Source organism: Seriola aureovittata, chromosome 17, assembly GCF_021018895.1.
Source record: "Seriola aureovittata isolate HTS-2021-v1 ecotype China chromosome 17, ASM2101889v1, whole genome shotgun sequence".
NCBI classification, from domain to species: Eukaryota; Metazoa; Chordata; class Actinopteri; order Carangiformes; family Carangidae; genus Seriola; species Seriola aureovittata.
The window spans coordinates 953,593-968,228 of NC_079380.1; the positions used below are offsets into that span (position 1 = coordinate 953,593).

General features: G+C 40.3%; 1 protein-coding gene across 6 annotated transcripts in view; it reads left to right on the forward strand.

Moving 5' to 3' along the window:
* The window catches only part of si:dkeyp-72e1.9 (syntaxin-binding protein 4), a 108,971-nt gene that overhangs the window by 67,794 nt on the left and 26,541 nt on the right, over positions 1-14,636 (forward strand). For all 6 annotated transcript variants that reach the window (XM_056401690.1, XM_056401689.1, XM_056401688.1 and 3 more), the window contains 2 exons: positions 1,922-2,045; positions 3,668-3,809. In XM_056401690.1, the coding sequence (XP_056257665.1) occupies positions 1,922-2,045; positions 3,668-3,809 (266 nt within the window). The remainder of the gene's footprint in view (positions 1-1,921; positions 2,046-3,667; positions 3,810-14,636) is intronic.

Genomic DNA, 14,636 nt, shown 5'->3' on the forward strand with positions numbered 1-14,636 from the left:
ACACAATGATCTTATAGAACATGATGCATGTTGTCACTTAAACCCAAGATTATATAAAGTAGTAAAAATGAGTTCAGCCTTAAACATCTAATTCAGAAAGGATGCGACAAAAACACACGAACCTCCAAAACAAATGCAACAGAAAACAGCGCTGCATATTCAGACAACACAACAGAAGAGCTCCAGGCCTCCACCCATAGACTGTATATAAGCTAATGCTAATGCTTGCTGCATTGCTCTTTTATAATATCGTAAAAACTACAAATGTAAAAAAGGGCACAAACCTTTTTATCGCCTTTTATCAACTTTTTATGTCACCTATTCTTTCTTTCCTCATGTTCTCTTGTTTGGTCAAAGGTCAAAGGTCGGGTCGTAGGTCTGGTCTCTCTGGTCGAAGCTCATGCTTATGGTCAAGTTGTTCCACTTAGAGCTCCCCCTAGAGGCCTGGAGCTGTTAGTTGTGTTGTCTGAATATGCAGCGCTTTTTTCTGTTGTAATTGTTTTGGGGGTTTGTGTGTTTTTGTTGTTGCATCGTTTCTGTATTTGCAGCGTGTTTGTTTGTTCATGTTTTTGTTCTGTCTTCCTGAAGCTCGTTTTTTCATTTGCAGCACATTTGCGTTCATGTCTTTGTTTTGTATTTTCATATTATGTGTTTTTGAATCTGCATCTTTTCTGAATTTGCAGCTCGTTTCTCCTTATGGAAGTGTTTTGAGTGTGTTTTCTCTTGCCAGCCACAATATCAATGAGAGGGAGAGAAATAGAGAGAGAGAAAAAAATCCCAATTGGTTATGTATTGGTTAGGTATTGATGTTTTCTTCTTTAGGGCCTAGGCAGAAAACAGGTAGGGTGGGGTAAGAGGTTGGGGTGGGGGAGTCTCCACCACCCACAGTTGGGAAAGGCATGCAGTACTGCGGAGGTGGAAGGTGGAAGGTGTTTTTATTAGTTATAGTCCAGTAATACAGGGGTGCAGCACAGGTAGATGGGACGTGTTTTGTATTGTTGTCATGCTCCAGAGCCTTGAGAGGAAGCTGACAACACTGAGCACTTGATACTTTAACTGCACTTTGCTGATAACACTTGAGTACGGTTTTGAATATATACCAGAGGTGTTTTCTCAAGTCCCATGAACTGGACCTGATATTACAGAGTGATGGTGCACTCACATAATGAGCCGTCACTCAGAAGCAGGATCTATGTGCAGCACTTCTTTTCAGCCTTTTCAACTAACTCACTATATGAAGGAATCCATGACATCTCTGTACACTGCTGAACTGCACCCTGCACCCTGCACCCTGCACCACCACCCCCACCCCCCACTATGAAACTTACCTTTGATTCTGAGGACAGGACAGAAGCAGTGGATAAAAAAAGGAGAATATGTGTGCAGCTCTGCAGTTGGTTCGGTCAGCATGTTGGGTATTATTCAGCACTTACAGTCACTCAGGCTTAAACGTTTGACAGGACGATGCATGTTTTTCAGCGGAGAGACGCAGTGCTGCTGGAGCTGCAGGGAACTGATGAGAGCCCTCATTAAATAACAGCATCATTGGGGGTGTCCGAGGTCATCTCTTTTTCAGTAAAGCACAGGTTGAATCAGGAGCCACTCTTCTTCTGCGATTGTGTCAGTTCTCAGTGATATGTCTGTTCTTTTCCACCTGCTTAATTTATGCTCCACTGCCCTATTCGTCTTTTCATCAGCATATACAAATTCATAGTGACAGTCAGCAGCAGCATGCCAATAAAGAATCACCATGAGGCACTGGAGGACGGTGTACAGCAGTGGAATATAAGTAACATATCATTGTCTTGTGACACAACACTAAAACAAGAAGCTGTACCATCAGTCACTTCAGTTAAACATCTCATAAACATCTCATACTAATCTCTGTTTTGTGTTTCCTGTTCTGTTGTGACAATCCAAGGTGGTCGCTACCTGGACAGCACGTCATCCGGCTCCTCGTCTCGCTCCCAGAGTCCTCTGTTGCTGAGCCCAGCAGGATCTCAGAACATGTACAACAACAGTGGGCCCATGCTGCGCTCCCTCAGGTAAGAGTTAATACATTAACCATCACACTGCTCTATTGTTGTTGTGAGACAAGTCATGACCAGCAAATACTCACACGAATCACAGATTTACAAACTTTATTTCTCCTGCCAGCTGAGCAGCTGAGACATCACATTTCACATAATCCAAACCCAGACCCTGTGCACAGCTGGAGCAGGATGTGTGCTCACAGGATATGAAGCGCATCAACAATCAAAGTTGTAAAATGGAAAAATTCATTTCAATGCATTGAAAGCTGAGGTCAATCAGGCCATTATAAAATGTCTGGTGAATGTTTTTACCCACGCTGGGGTTCTCTCCTTTCCCACACTCCTGTGGTACTTTGTGGTGACACCATTCACATACTGACTGTTGTTTCATCTACAACTTAACTAATGATCCATGTAAAATACTAAATATTTCCATACAACATCTATGGTTCTATCAGTATTTATGATACTATAGAAAAACAAGTAGCGTCAGAATTTCAGAATTTTCGTCGACTTGGTAACAAAGTATCAGTTGTTGTGACATCCCTACACTGTGTACCCCCTACCTACTCAGAGGAAGTCAGCAGTGCAGCACTAATACTGCCCCCATGACCTAGTTATGACTTAAGTGGGACAAATACAGTGTAAAAATGAACCTGTCATTGCTGCTCGGTAGCAAAACATGAAACTGAAACCGTTTGTTGAAGATGTCTTTGGTGTTTCCACTCTCCAGCCTCTGCTTATTTAGTAACCAATGTACATGCTAATACAGATACATCTATGATAAGCTAATATTATCCAAAGTATCACTTAAATTCTTCTTGGTAGTAATGCCATGAAGGCATGATAAAGGTTGTTCTCAGTGGTTGTGTGTCTCTGTTTTCTCAGTGGTTGTGTGTCTGTGTTCTCAGTGGTTGTGTGTCTGTGTTCTCAGTGGTTGTGTGTCTCTGTTCTCAGTGGTTGTGTATCTGTGTTCTCAGTGGTTGTGTGTCTCTGTTCTCAGTGGTTGTGTATCTCTGTGTTTTCAGTGGTTGTGTGTCTCTGTTCTCAGTGGTTGTGTATCTCTGTTTTTTCAGTGGTTGTGTGTCTCTGTTCTCAGTGGTTGTGTATCTGTGTTCTCAGTGGTTGTGTGTCTCTGTTCTCAGTGGTTGTGTATCTCTGTGTTTTCAGTGGTTGTGTGTCTCTGTTCTCAGTGGTTGTGTATCTCTGTGTTTTCAGTGGTTGTGTGTCTCTGTTCTTAGTGGTTGTGTATCTCTGTGTTCTCAGTGGTTGTTTGTCTCTGTGTTCTCGATGGTTGTGTGTCTCTGTTCTCAGTGGTTGTTTGTCTGTGTTTTCAGTGGTTGTGTATCTCTGTGTTCTCTGTGTTTGTGTGCCTCTGTGTTCTCAGTAGTTGTGTGCCTCTGTGTTCTCATTGGTTGTGTGTCTGTGTTCTTAGTGGTTGTGTGTCTCTGTGTTTTCCGTGGTTGTGTGTCTCTGTTCTCAGTGGTTGTGTATCTCTGTGTTCTCTGTGGTTGAGTGTGTCTGTGTTTTCAGTGGTTGTGTATCTCTGTGTTCTCTGTGTTTGTGTGTGTCTGTGTTCTCAGCGGCTGTGTGCCTCCGTCTTCTCAGTGGATGTGTATCTCTTGTGTTGTCAGTCATCCAGGTGAAGGAGTGATCCAGCTCCTCTCAGTGGCGCGCTCCAGCAGTTTCGGCATCACCATTGGAGGAGGCTCCAACAGGCCGGATGGCCCCGCAGTCTTCATCCAGGAGGTGCTGTCTGGAGGAGACTGTCACCGGGTGAGAAGCTTCAAACACACACAGTAAAATGAAAACTGCAGATACTGAATGAGATGAGGGGTGAAGTGAAGGGGAGAAATGTTTCCTTGAACCACAGCACAATGCTTTAATTGTGTAAATATGTAAACAATGAATGAATGAAGGCAGGTCTGAAAATATCAACATTAATCATGGATGATATTTGGGGATGATTTTAGGGGGTTTTACAAAATCAGGAGTTTATTTGTCAAGCTGCAGTTATTGAGCTTTGTCCTCTGGAGGAAGAAAAGCATCTTCACAATCATCACTGACTTATATAGATTATCTATGTTAACATGTTGGTAAACAGTTGAACACACATTCTCATGGACCATCACTGATGGGTTCTCATAATGTCTGACTCTACATTGTGCTGGTAATGTCTCAATTGTAACAGCCACATTTCTGACTGAAGCTGTATTTCAGGAATAAAACATGATTTATTAAAACTGATTTCAAAATCAGATGTCAGATGTCTTCAGTCACAGTATGATGACAACAGCACATTGAGCTCAGTGTGCTCACTGTGGCCCCGGAGGCCTGACTGAAGGAGCTCGAGGTACCTGGATGAAACATAACTGAGATGGATGCAGTGCAGCAGTGAAGGACTGCAAACACAATGGAGGGAGGCAGAAGAGAGAGAGGGATGAAGAAGGGAATAAAAAAAGTGAAGTGCATACACTGCACTCTCACTGATCCTGTATCTGTGTGTAGCTGTCTAACACATGCTCACACATACTGTATGTCCAGACAGAGGACCTCATGTGTCTCATACTGATAGTGTTAATTTCCAGTTTTAGTCTCAGTCTTTAAATGGAAATGTGTAACAAGAACTGAAAGGAACATTAAGAAAGTTACATCAACTCAAGGTAATGTGAACTTTAACAAGGGTAATGTCAATGAAAGTAACGTTAGCTGAATGTTGCGTTAACGTTAGCTTACCATTTGTTTGCCTTCATTTCGTACTTTATTCCAGCTGTTTGGTTGCTGCTGTGTTTTCAGATTGCAGCTGAATTTAATTAATACATTTGTGGCAGGTGACATTAGTACAGTGGCCCTGAGAGCTCAACGCAAAAAAACATCTTCATCAATTTGACAACACATGCTGCAGTTACTCACAACACAACAGAAGTGTTTCCAGAGGACACAAGACTGGCTCGGACTTGTTCATTGCCCAATTGTGACTTTTGAAGTTAAAAGCAAGCAACAGTGAGAGGTGTCAAGTTGATGAAGATGTTTTCTGAAGTTGCTTGTTTGTGTTTTGTCTGTTTGCATGTGTTTTCTTAAGTTGTAGTGCTTTGAGCTCTCCAGGCCACCATACATTAGCTCCCGTCATGACTGAGACATAATGAAGTGCAACATGCTGCTGGTTAGTTCAGCAGCTCAAGCACCAAAAGGACCTTCTGAAAAAGTATGTTTGGGGAACAGATTATGCATTTTTACCAGTTAGTTAGTTCACATGTCCATAATCTTCCATGCTGTTTTATCTTATTGTCTTATTTTTATTTATTGGCAAAAGTCATAGTATGTTTCCTCATAATGTTAGTTTTCAAGTTTGTTTTATTTGTGGAAAAAAGTTTGTCAAGAAACATCTTTCATCATCACATGTTTTGTGTGAATGGGTGATTGTGGTTTGTAGTGTATATCACACTGGTAGGACTCGTGGGGGGCAGCAGTTCAGCAGTTCAATAGTAAAGGCAGGAGCTAGGCCATGAAGTACTTGTATGTACGCTGTCAAATTCACCACCTGTTAACCAGTGAGGCCAGAACAGGGCTGATGTGATTATGTGCTGGTGAGTGACAGACCAGTGGGAACTTTCTGAGGTCTTTTGCTCTTCCAGCAAAGAAGAATTTTAACACTGGTGCAAATTCTTCTCCGTGCAATTCAATTTTTAATTGTCTTAGTTCCATCTTTGCATCAAAGAATAAGAGCCAGTTCTGTTTGTCATCAACACTTTCACTAAATGAAAAATGTGATGTTAATAAAGGTGGCAATCTGGAACTATAGCCATTCCTCATTTTTTTAGCAAAACTAAAAAATCTGAAAGCAACAAACGGAAAGTAGTTCAGTTTTGTTCAAAGGCTGATCTGCAGTCAGCTTAAACAGCACTAGACACATTCAGTAGCAGCTGCTGGAGTAAAGCTGCAGAATCATCATCTAAAAGTGTGTGCATTTATGATAAATCCTCTCTAGAGTAGGCCAGATCAGTAGTGCAGTGATCTCACATATACATTTGTGTATATGCAAATACAACTGCATGTCATCAAGCTAATACTGCACCAGGGTCTTTACTCTATCCTAACATGCCACTGCTTGATGCAGGTTTTCTGAAACTGTGCTGCAGTTTACAACCTTGTCGTGTTATTGTGCAGTAAATTGTGATACTGTCACGTTTTAGGGAAAAACTGAATCCAAATGCAAACAACGAAAAAGGGGGTTGGAGGAAAAAGGTATTTAAATAACAAAAAGTGACTTACTTACAGAACTCAATCCAAAATCCTGGTAAAACCCAGGAGCAAAACTGAAACACTAGTGAAACTAATTGGGAAAAAAAATAGAAGCAAAACACGAGCAAAATACAGACAAGAAGTAAAATAACCACAAGACGCACAAGGGAAGTATTTTCAAAATATAACAGGAAAGCAACCAAAAGTCCAAACATAAAGAGTCCATCAGAGCAGACCATGACAGAAACTGTGTAAAAGTCATGGAGGACAATGATTGTTATGTAGGTCTGCACAATGAATAGAAATATAATCGAAATCCCAATATGGCCAAGTGCAATATCCAATTCACAGGAGCTGTAATTTTCTTGATAAAGCTAAAATGTGTCACATGTTGTTCATTGTTAGAACCATAAGTGTTGTGGTGCTACAGAGACGCCCCATCATCATATTCTCCAGACATAAAGGAAACATGTTTGTTTGGTACAAGACTCAACAAAAATCATATCATCATCATTTTTAGAGTTTTTTTCAGTGAAAATGCAAAAACGATCATTCCAACTGAAATCGCAATCACAATATGATTTTTTTTGCATATCGTGCAGCTCTCATTGTCATCATGTATAATTGTCCATGGTAATGGTGATAATGATCTTTAGGAGGAGAAAGCTGGATTTTGATAAACAGGTTTTATTTTGGGAAACATTTTCCTCCAATGAAAGTTTCCCAGTTGAGGGATCCTCCAAAGGATGAAACTAATAATATGATAATACTATAAGAAATAATATCAGCATCACAATACAGCACATTTCTGCCTTCTGCCAAACAGCCCTCCTTGTTTCCCTTAAACACAGAATATGTACTGAGTGTCTCTGTTATCTGTGGACTCACCTTGACTGCCTGGAGGAAATTACCATAAAGTGACAAATACAGTCCTGTCAGCTCATTAAACTGTATAATATTTAGGAATTTATGCTGGATTAGAGAATATTAAACACTGCCTGAATATTTGGTGGCATTTGTGTTGCTTTGGTGTCAGAGAAATCCCAGAGTCCCCAAACAGACAAACTACACCAAGTGTGAAGGTCAGCCGTCAAGCTTGGACTCTTCCAGGGGCATCACCCTGCTGCTGCTCCACTACCCCCCTCCCCCCACCCACACCCCTCCTGCATAATGTTAGATACGTACATGCTACAAGAGCAGTAGTCCCTGCCTTATGTGTAGCATTCAAACCCAACCCCAGTGACACCTACTGAAGACATCAAACACTCATTTATAGTTTATTGAGTAATTACTTAATTGGCACAGTGGTCTTTATCACACATCCCTCAAATCCACACACCCGCATTTGGTATTTAGTGAGTATTTACTACTAGTACTACTAAACCACAGTGGGTGTGTGTTCATGCTGATGAAGGAACATCTCAGTGATGTGTTTAATAGTTTCTGGACAACAATGGAGATCTATGGCAAAGAGCAATACCATATGCAATATCAGTTTATTGTTATTGTTTTATTCTTTTTGTGACATTTGTTCACAGAATTAAAAATATACATCATCAGCAGATGTATATTTTAATCACTGTTTCATTTCACATCCAGTTGCTTGTTCTCAGAGTGGCTGCTAGCCTGGTACTGAAGGAACTAACTGAGGAGTGCACAGGTGAGGTTTGAGAAAAACAGTAAATGTTGAATATATCTGGACAGGAAGCTGCTGGTAAACATGATGGACGAGCTCTGCAGCCTCACCAAGTGTCAGAGGGAACATTCAGCCATTTATGCTGAAAAAACCAGGCAACAAGTCATACTGCAGTCATACTGGATACTGCAGCCTCATATCCTCACTGGAGGCCTGTAAGATGCTCTGTATGGTGAGGGAGACGTGGTAAACGTGAGGGCTGCATCAGGACGTTATGCTGACTGTGCCATGCAGCTGCTGTCAGAGTAGATCAGGCTGAAACACAGTTCACTGTTAGAGGATAATTGTGGTTTATTGCATTCTTTTTTTGGTGCTGTTTTGGCTACAGTCATTCTAGTTCATGCAGTTCATTGAAGTGTAACAAGCATTTGCTGATTAGCATTGTTTCATTCATGCTTCACTAGCACCACGACAGTCAGAGCTGGGGGCGTCATGTCTTCATGTTCTACGTCTGTCCCATTCCAAGGGAATAGCAAATGTACTATTATCATTATTATTATTATTAATATTATTAGTAGTAGTAGTAGTTGTTGCACTGCTCAAACAAATTAAGGCAACACAATATAATCATCAGAGTATAACACCAAGTCAGTTAAACTTCAGGGATATCAATCTGTCCATTTAGGAAGCACAAGTGATTGTGAATCAGTTCCACCTGCTTTGGTGCAAATGAAAGTGACAACAGGTGCAATGGAGAGGCCAAAGCAAGACAACCCCCAAAAAGGGAATGGTTTTACATGTGGTGGCCACAGACAATTGCTCTCTCCTGATCCTTTCTGACTGATTCTTCTTTAGTTCTGTGTTTTGCTAGTGTCCCTGTCACTACTGGTAGCATGAGGCGGTACCTGCAGCCCAATCAGGTTGCACAGGTAGATTAGCAATGTCTCCCAGCACAGTCTCAAGAGCATGGAGGAGATACCAGGAGACCAGCTGTTACACAAGGAGAGCTGGACAGGGCCAAAGAAGGGCATCAACCCAGCAGCAGGACTTGTACCTGCTCCTCTGTGTGAGGAGGAACAGGAGGGGCACTGCCAGAGCCCTAAAACATGACCTCCAGCAGGATACTGGTGGTCATGTTTCTGACCAAACTGTCAGAAACAGACTCCATGAGGGTGGCATGAGGGTCTGACGTCCTCTAGTGGGACCTGTGCTCACAGCGCAGCACCCTGTAGTTTGATTTGCCAGAGAACACCAGAACTGGCAAGTCCGCCATTGGCACCCCATTCTCTTCACAGATGAGAGCGGGTTCACACTGAACACATGTGACAGGCGTGAAAGAGTCTGGAGACGCTGTGGTGAATATTATGCTGCCTGTAACATCATCCAGCATGACCGGTTTGGTGGTGGGTCAGTGATGGTCTGGGGAGGCATAGACCTCCATGCCACAGCCAGCGGTACCCTGACTGCTGTTAGGTACTGGGATGAAATCCTCAGAGCGATTGTCAGACCTTATGCTGGTGCAGTGGCCCTGGGTTCCTCCTGGTGCGGGACAACGCCCGGCCTCATGTGGCCAGAGTGTGTAGGCAGTTCCTGGATGATGAAGGCATTGATGCCATTGATTGACCCTCACGTTCCCCTGACCTAAATCCAATTGAGCACCTATAGGACATTATGTATCGGTGCATCCGATGCTGCCATGTACCACCACAGACTGTCCAGGAGCTCACTGATGCCCTGATCCAGGTCAGGGAGGAGATCCCCCAGGACACCATCTGCCGACTCATCAGGAGCATGCCCAGATGTTGTTGGGAGTTTATAAAAGCACGCGGGGGCCATACACACTACTGAGTCACATTATGAGTTGCCGTGATGAAATTCACACAAGTTGGATCAGCCTGTGATTTCAATTTCTTACCAGTGTGATTGTGAATCCTGTCCTCAGTGGGTTGATGATTTTGGTTTCCATTGACGGTTGTTACGTCATTTTGTTGTAAAGATTTTCAACTTGAATAATTCATTCATCAAGATCCAATGTGTGATTTAAGTGTTCCCTTAATTTTTCTGAGCGGTATTTTCCTGCTGTGACATCTTTCAGAGACAAACACTATAAACACACCTGTAACCTGTCCAGCACCATGCTGTTCAACCAGTGATAATTCAAATTTAAACAGTAATACTAACCGTCTGGCATTTTTGCTGTGTTTTGGCGTGAAACCGGTACCAGTTTCATGTGTAGGTGGGAAAAGGTCAAAGCTCAAGGTCACAGTGACTTCATGTTCTTGGGAATGACTCCACAGTAGTGACTCATTCATATGCGTAAGTAAAAAAAAAACAAAATTACTTCAATAACTCTTAAGTTATGAGGATTGGACGTCAGATGAATAAATTGTGATAAGTAGAGAAATAATGAAGCACAGACATTTGCTTGTGTCCCAATGAATGAGGCCACTTTGGAGTCATTCAATCAGAAGCTTAGGCCTGTGCTCAAAATGTTTAAAATTATTCAATTTCTTAACTGTGGTTGAAGCTGAAATGTTTATGTTGTGAGCATTAACCTGCACAAACGACTTGAAAACATTTTATTCATGTTCTGATCACATGGGGCTCTATGGAGGTGCAATGTTTGCACAAGTTTAAGGAGTATTCCCTACAGATGACAGCTGACTGTCTGTTTAATTAGATTTCCAACCTGAGTGAGGGAAGTGAAATCTACAGGTGTTACAGCAGGAATAGGCTGTGTCATGGAACTAAGAATTTAGCTGGACTTGTAACAATCACTTCATGTGACGTTTACTTTGATGAACTCAGCTCTGGAGCTCATATTATATTTCTCCTGCCTTTGCCAGAGATGTTAGCTGAGTAAAGACTTTCCGTTAGGAGATGTTGTCACCGTACAGTGCTTCTCCCGAGTGAACTGGCTGCTGCTTCACACACACATGTGGACGGCCTGTGTTAAATGATGACATGCTTGTATTTGTTGTGTCTCTGCACCGGTGACAGCCGGCAGGAGGCATTGTGCCTTCCTGCTGTCAGTCTGTCAGTCCGTCTGTCCCATTCTCATGACAACGATATCTCAGAAACACATTGATGAAATTTGGTACAAACATTCACCTGGACTCAAAACATGTTTTTGGCAATAACTCACAAATTCATTCACTAATTATGAAGCAATTTAATTCAAATGTCTATAAAGATTAAATGAAGTGATGACATTTTATATATAAAAGGTCAAAGGTCAACTACATCATAATGTTCTGCACAAACAACTCTGGCCAATATTCAACACTAACTTAAGAAGGAGATATTGTGACCATATTTCTTGGTGGAGGGATACATCCACAAGCTGGTGATTGTAGTTTGTGGCTATGTGGGCAGGGTCTCTTGCTTTCACTCTAGCCCCAGTCAGTTGCACACAGTGTAGAAAGTGTAAATTGTGGTGGTCACTTTCCATTATGAATAATGAACCATGTGAAATTTAAAACTTCAACAGTAGCAAAATGCATATTAGAGAAACACAGAGGAGCGTGTGCCAGTCTCCCCCATACAGAAATGTCATATATGACGTATATGTCCCTATATCAAGCCAGATGTCGCCATATACAGTATTTCACCTATAAGAGAATATATTATCATCACATATATACATCCTCTAGATATATGAAGATATAGGTCTATAATGTGACATTGGTAAAACATGTTGCAACCATATTTGTTAATGATGTACAGTATATTCAATTTATATATTCAAATTTTTAAAAACAACATACAAATTGTCTCTGTTTATATCAGTTTTTTCTGTCTTTCTCTATACATGTCTATATTTGATCTTTACATATATAATATCAAAATTTACAGACAGGCTTTGGGATCGATATACTGTATATCTATGTAACATATATCTACAGTATAAACATACATAGATAAACGTACATATTTGTATGGGCTCGACATATACGTCAGTATATGAAATAGTTCCAGTTTCTAACAGGTTCAATATGTAATTTTTTGGTTTTTACTTCATATGTACATATATTTCATATATGGGAATTCAATATATGTACATAGATTAAAGTTGTGTATGGGACAGGCTGTGATGGTTGTTTACAGTGTACAGTGTTATCATAGCCAATAGAAATGATGGAAGTAAGCCTTTACATGGATGAACACTTTCTGTCCCTACAGTTGGTTTCAAAAAATAACAGTGCTGGTGTGATGGCCCAAGATATATGTAGAAAGTAGCAGAGCAGAAATATGTGTTGAATCCTGTGTAGAGTCAAACAGGCACTGACTGTCTCAGAAGTCAGTCATGTTCTCACATATTGAAGAGGAATAAAAATGAGGATCCTATAGAAAGAGACGCTCCAACAGTTGTACACAGCCCTCTCTTCCTTCTCCCCAATCCCATCCTCCTCGCTTCTCTGTCCGCCCACTCACTGTCAACTGTGGCAGCAAGACAGGGAGGGAGAGGAGGAGAGTGAAGGGGAGAGACGAAGAAAAAGAGGAATCTGCTCTTGAGTTTGTGTGCTTGGAGGAAGCTGTCTCTAAGTAGATGTCCTGCAAGGTTTTACATCATTTGCATTTAAGATAGCAATGAGTGGATCACAGAGAGTACTTGAGGCTAGCAGTGCCTCAGGGCTGAGAACATCTCCCATGATCCCTGTGGAGAGGTGTGTGTGCTGTTGTACCTTTTGGTGCATGTTTAGATTCTCTCTCTCTTCACAATGACAAATTAAATTAGACAGGCTCTATCAGACATATGAACAGTCTTATAGTCTTCGTTCAAACAAGCTTTTTGTCCTTATGACTGCATCAGCATTATTTGCTTGGAGAGAGAAGCTGACAGCTTTAGACACAGGGCCTGTAACAGAAGCCTACAATAAAAGTCAGGACATGTTCCTATGAAAGAAGAACCAGCTTAATATTCATGTTGATCTGTTGGGTTATATACTCCGATTGATTGGTTACCTTTGCTGATGATACTCATTTCAGTACATTTCACCCCAGAATAATAACCCTCAGGCTTTGACCTCAATTATAACCTGCTTATATCCCCTAAACCACTATCACAGAAGTCAACTCTGTCGACTCTGAAGTGAAGTTAATGCTTGATTCTGATTTCAGTTTCAAACATCACCAAAACAGCCTTCTTCCATTTGACAACATCACAAAGTTGGAAATTTCTTGAACCAGGACAGTGCCGAAAAATGTATTAACTCCTTACCCATACACAAACGTTATACATGTATATACATATATTAAATTTCCATATTTGAAATATGTGTATATATAAAATAAAAACATATATATAAAATGTATTAAACCAATTAGAAATTACAACAATTTCATACATTGACATATACTGTATGTCTAGCACATACAAATATATATGTTTCTATATGTATGTTTATATTGGTAGACATATGTTACATAAATATATATACATCCCAAAGCCTATATATACATTATATGTGTTGATTTTATATAGGGTTCAAAAGTCTGTGACCACTTTCCCAGAATAGGAAGATAAGCATGTTTAAAATTAATAAGAAATTTTTTTTTTAAACATATATAAGCATATATAATTTTATATGTAAGTTATTTTAATAAACTGAACTATAAATCAAATATTTATTGTTATTGTTAACATATCTGGTTGTAACCTATTATACTATATAAAAAATAATCCTAGACATTTTTTTCATATGTACATACAAATTTTACTGTGGGTATTTCATATATGTTATAAACTTATATCTTCATTTATCCAGAGGATGTATGTATGTGATGATAATATATCCCCTTATAGTCAACATATAGGGCAACATCACTCAATGATATAGGGACATATACAACAAGATTGTTAACTGAGATTTTTAAAAAAAAGGAAACCCTGAGTATCTTTTGGAGTTGATTGTAAAGTTCTCTGAATTATAAGCCGTACACAGACAGAGACCCCGTCTGTATGGCTGATTTACCATTATGTTAGACATGTAGAACAGCTGCTGAATGCAGTGCAGCAGTTAGCAGCTAAAGAGCCAGATGTTTCCCTCTGGAGCTAGAAGAGAGGGAACTGATCTGGTGACACAAACACAACTTTATGAGGTGATAATACGTCATTATTGTGTTTTCATTTTGTTGCAATGGTGCCAAATAACCCCCTTTCACTTAAGTAAAATATTGAATTAATGCTTTTACTTTTAATGGAATATATTTATTGCTGCCTTTACTCCAGTTTCATATGTTGTGTTTTGCAACTGTTAACTGGCTAAAGAAATGATTTAAAACTCCATATTTTCCTCTTCTCCTGTGTTTTATTTGACGTGTTGATCCATAAGAAGATGTAATTGTGGTTTTAAGAACCAAAAACCATCTCAGTGTAGTTTTACATCTCCTCTCTCAGGCTTCTCTCTGGAGCGCTAGTAACAACAGGTCAGTGAGCCAATCAGAAGAGAGGACGTGCTGAGCCTCTCTTCTGATTGGCTGACTGTTTTCTGAGTGATTTAATTAAAATATAGCAGATTTCAGATAAACACTGGTTTTAAGGCTCAGTTTCTGAATACAGGCTGTGTGCATTTCTCTGTGGACTGAGGCTTTGATACTTTCACAGTATTAATATAGAACCTAGACCTGCTTTATAATCAAACAGCACATGGACATCTTCCTTTGTACTATATGGAGCTTTAATGCTAAATTTAAAAAAAAAAAACGAACTAAATTAAATATTC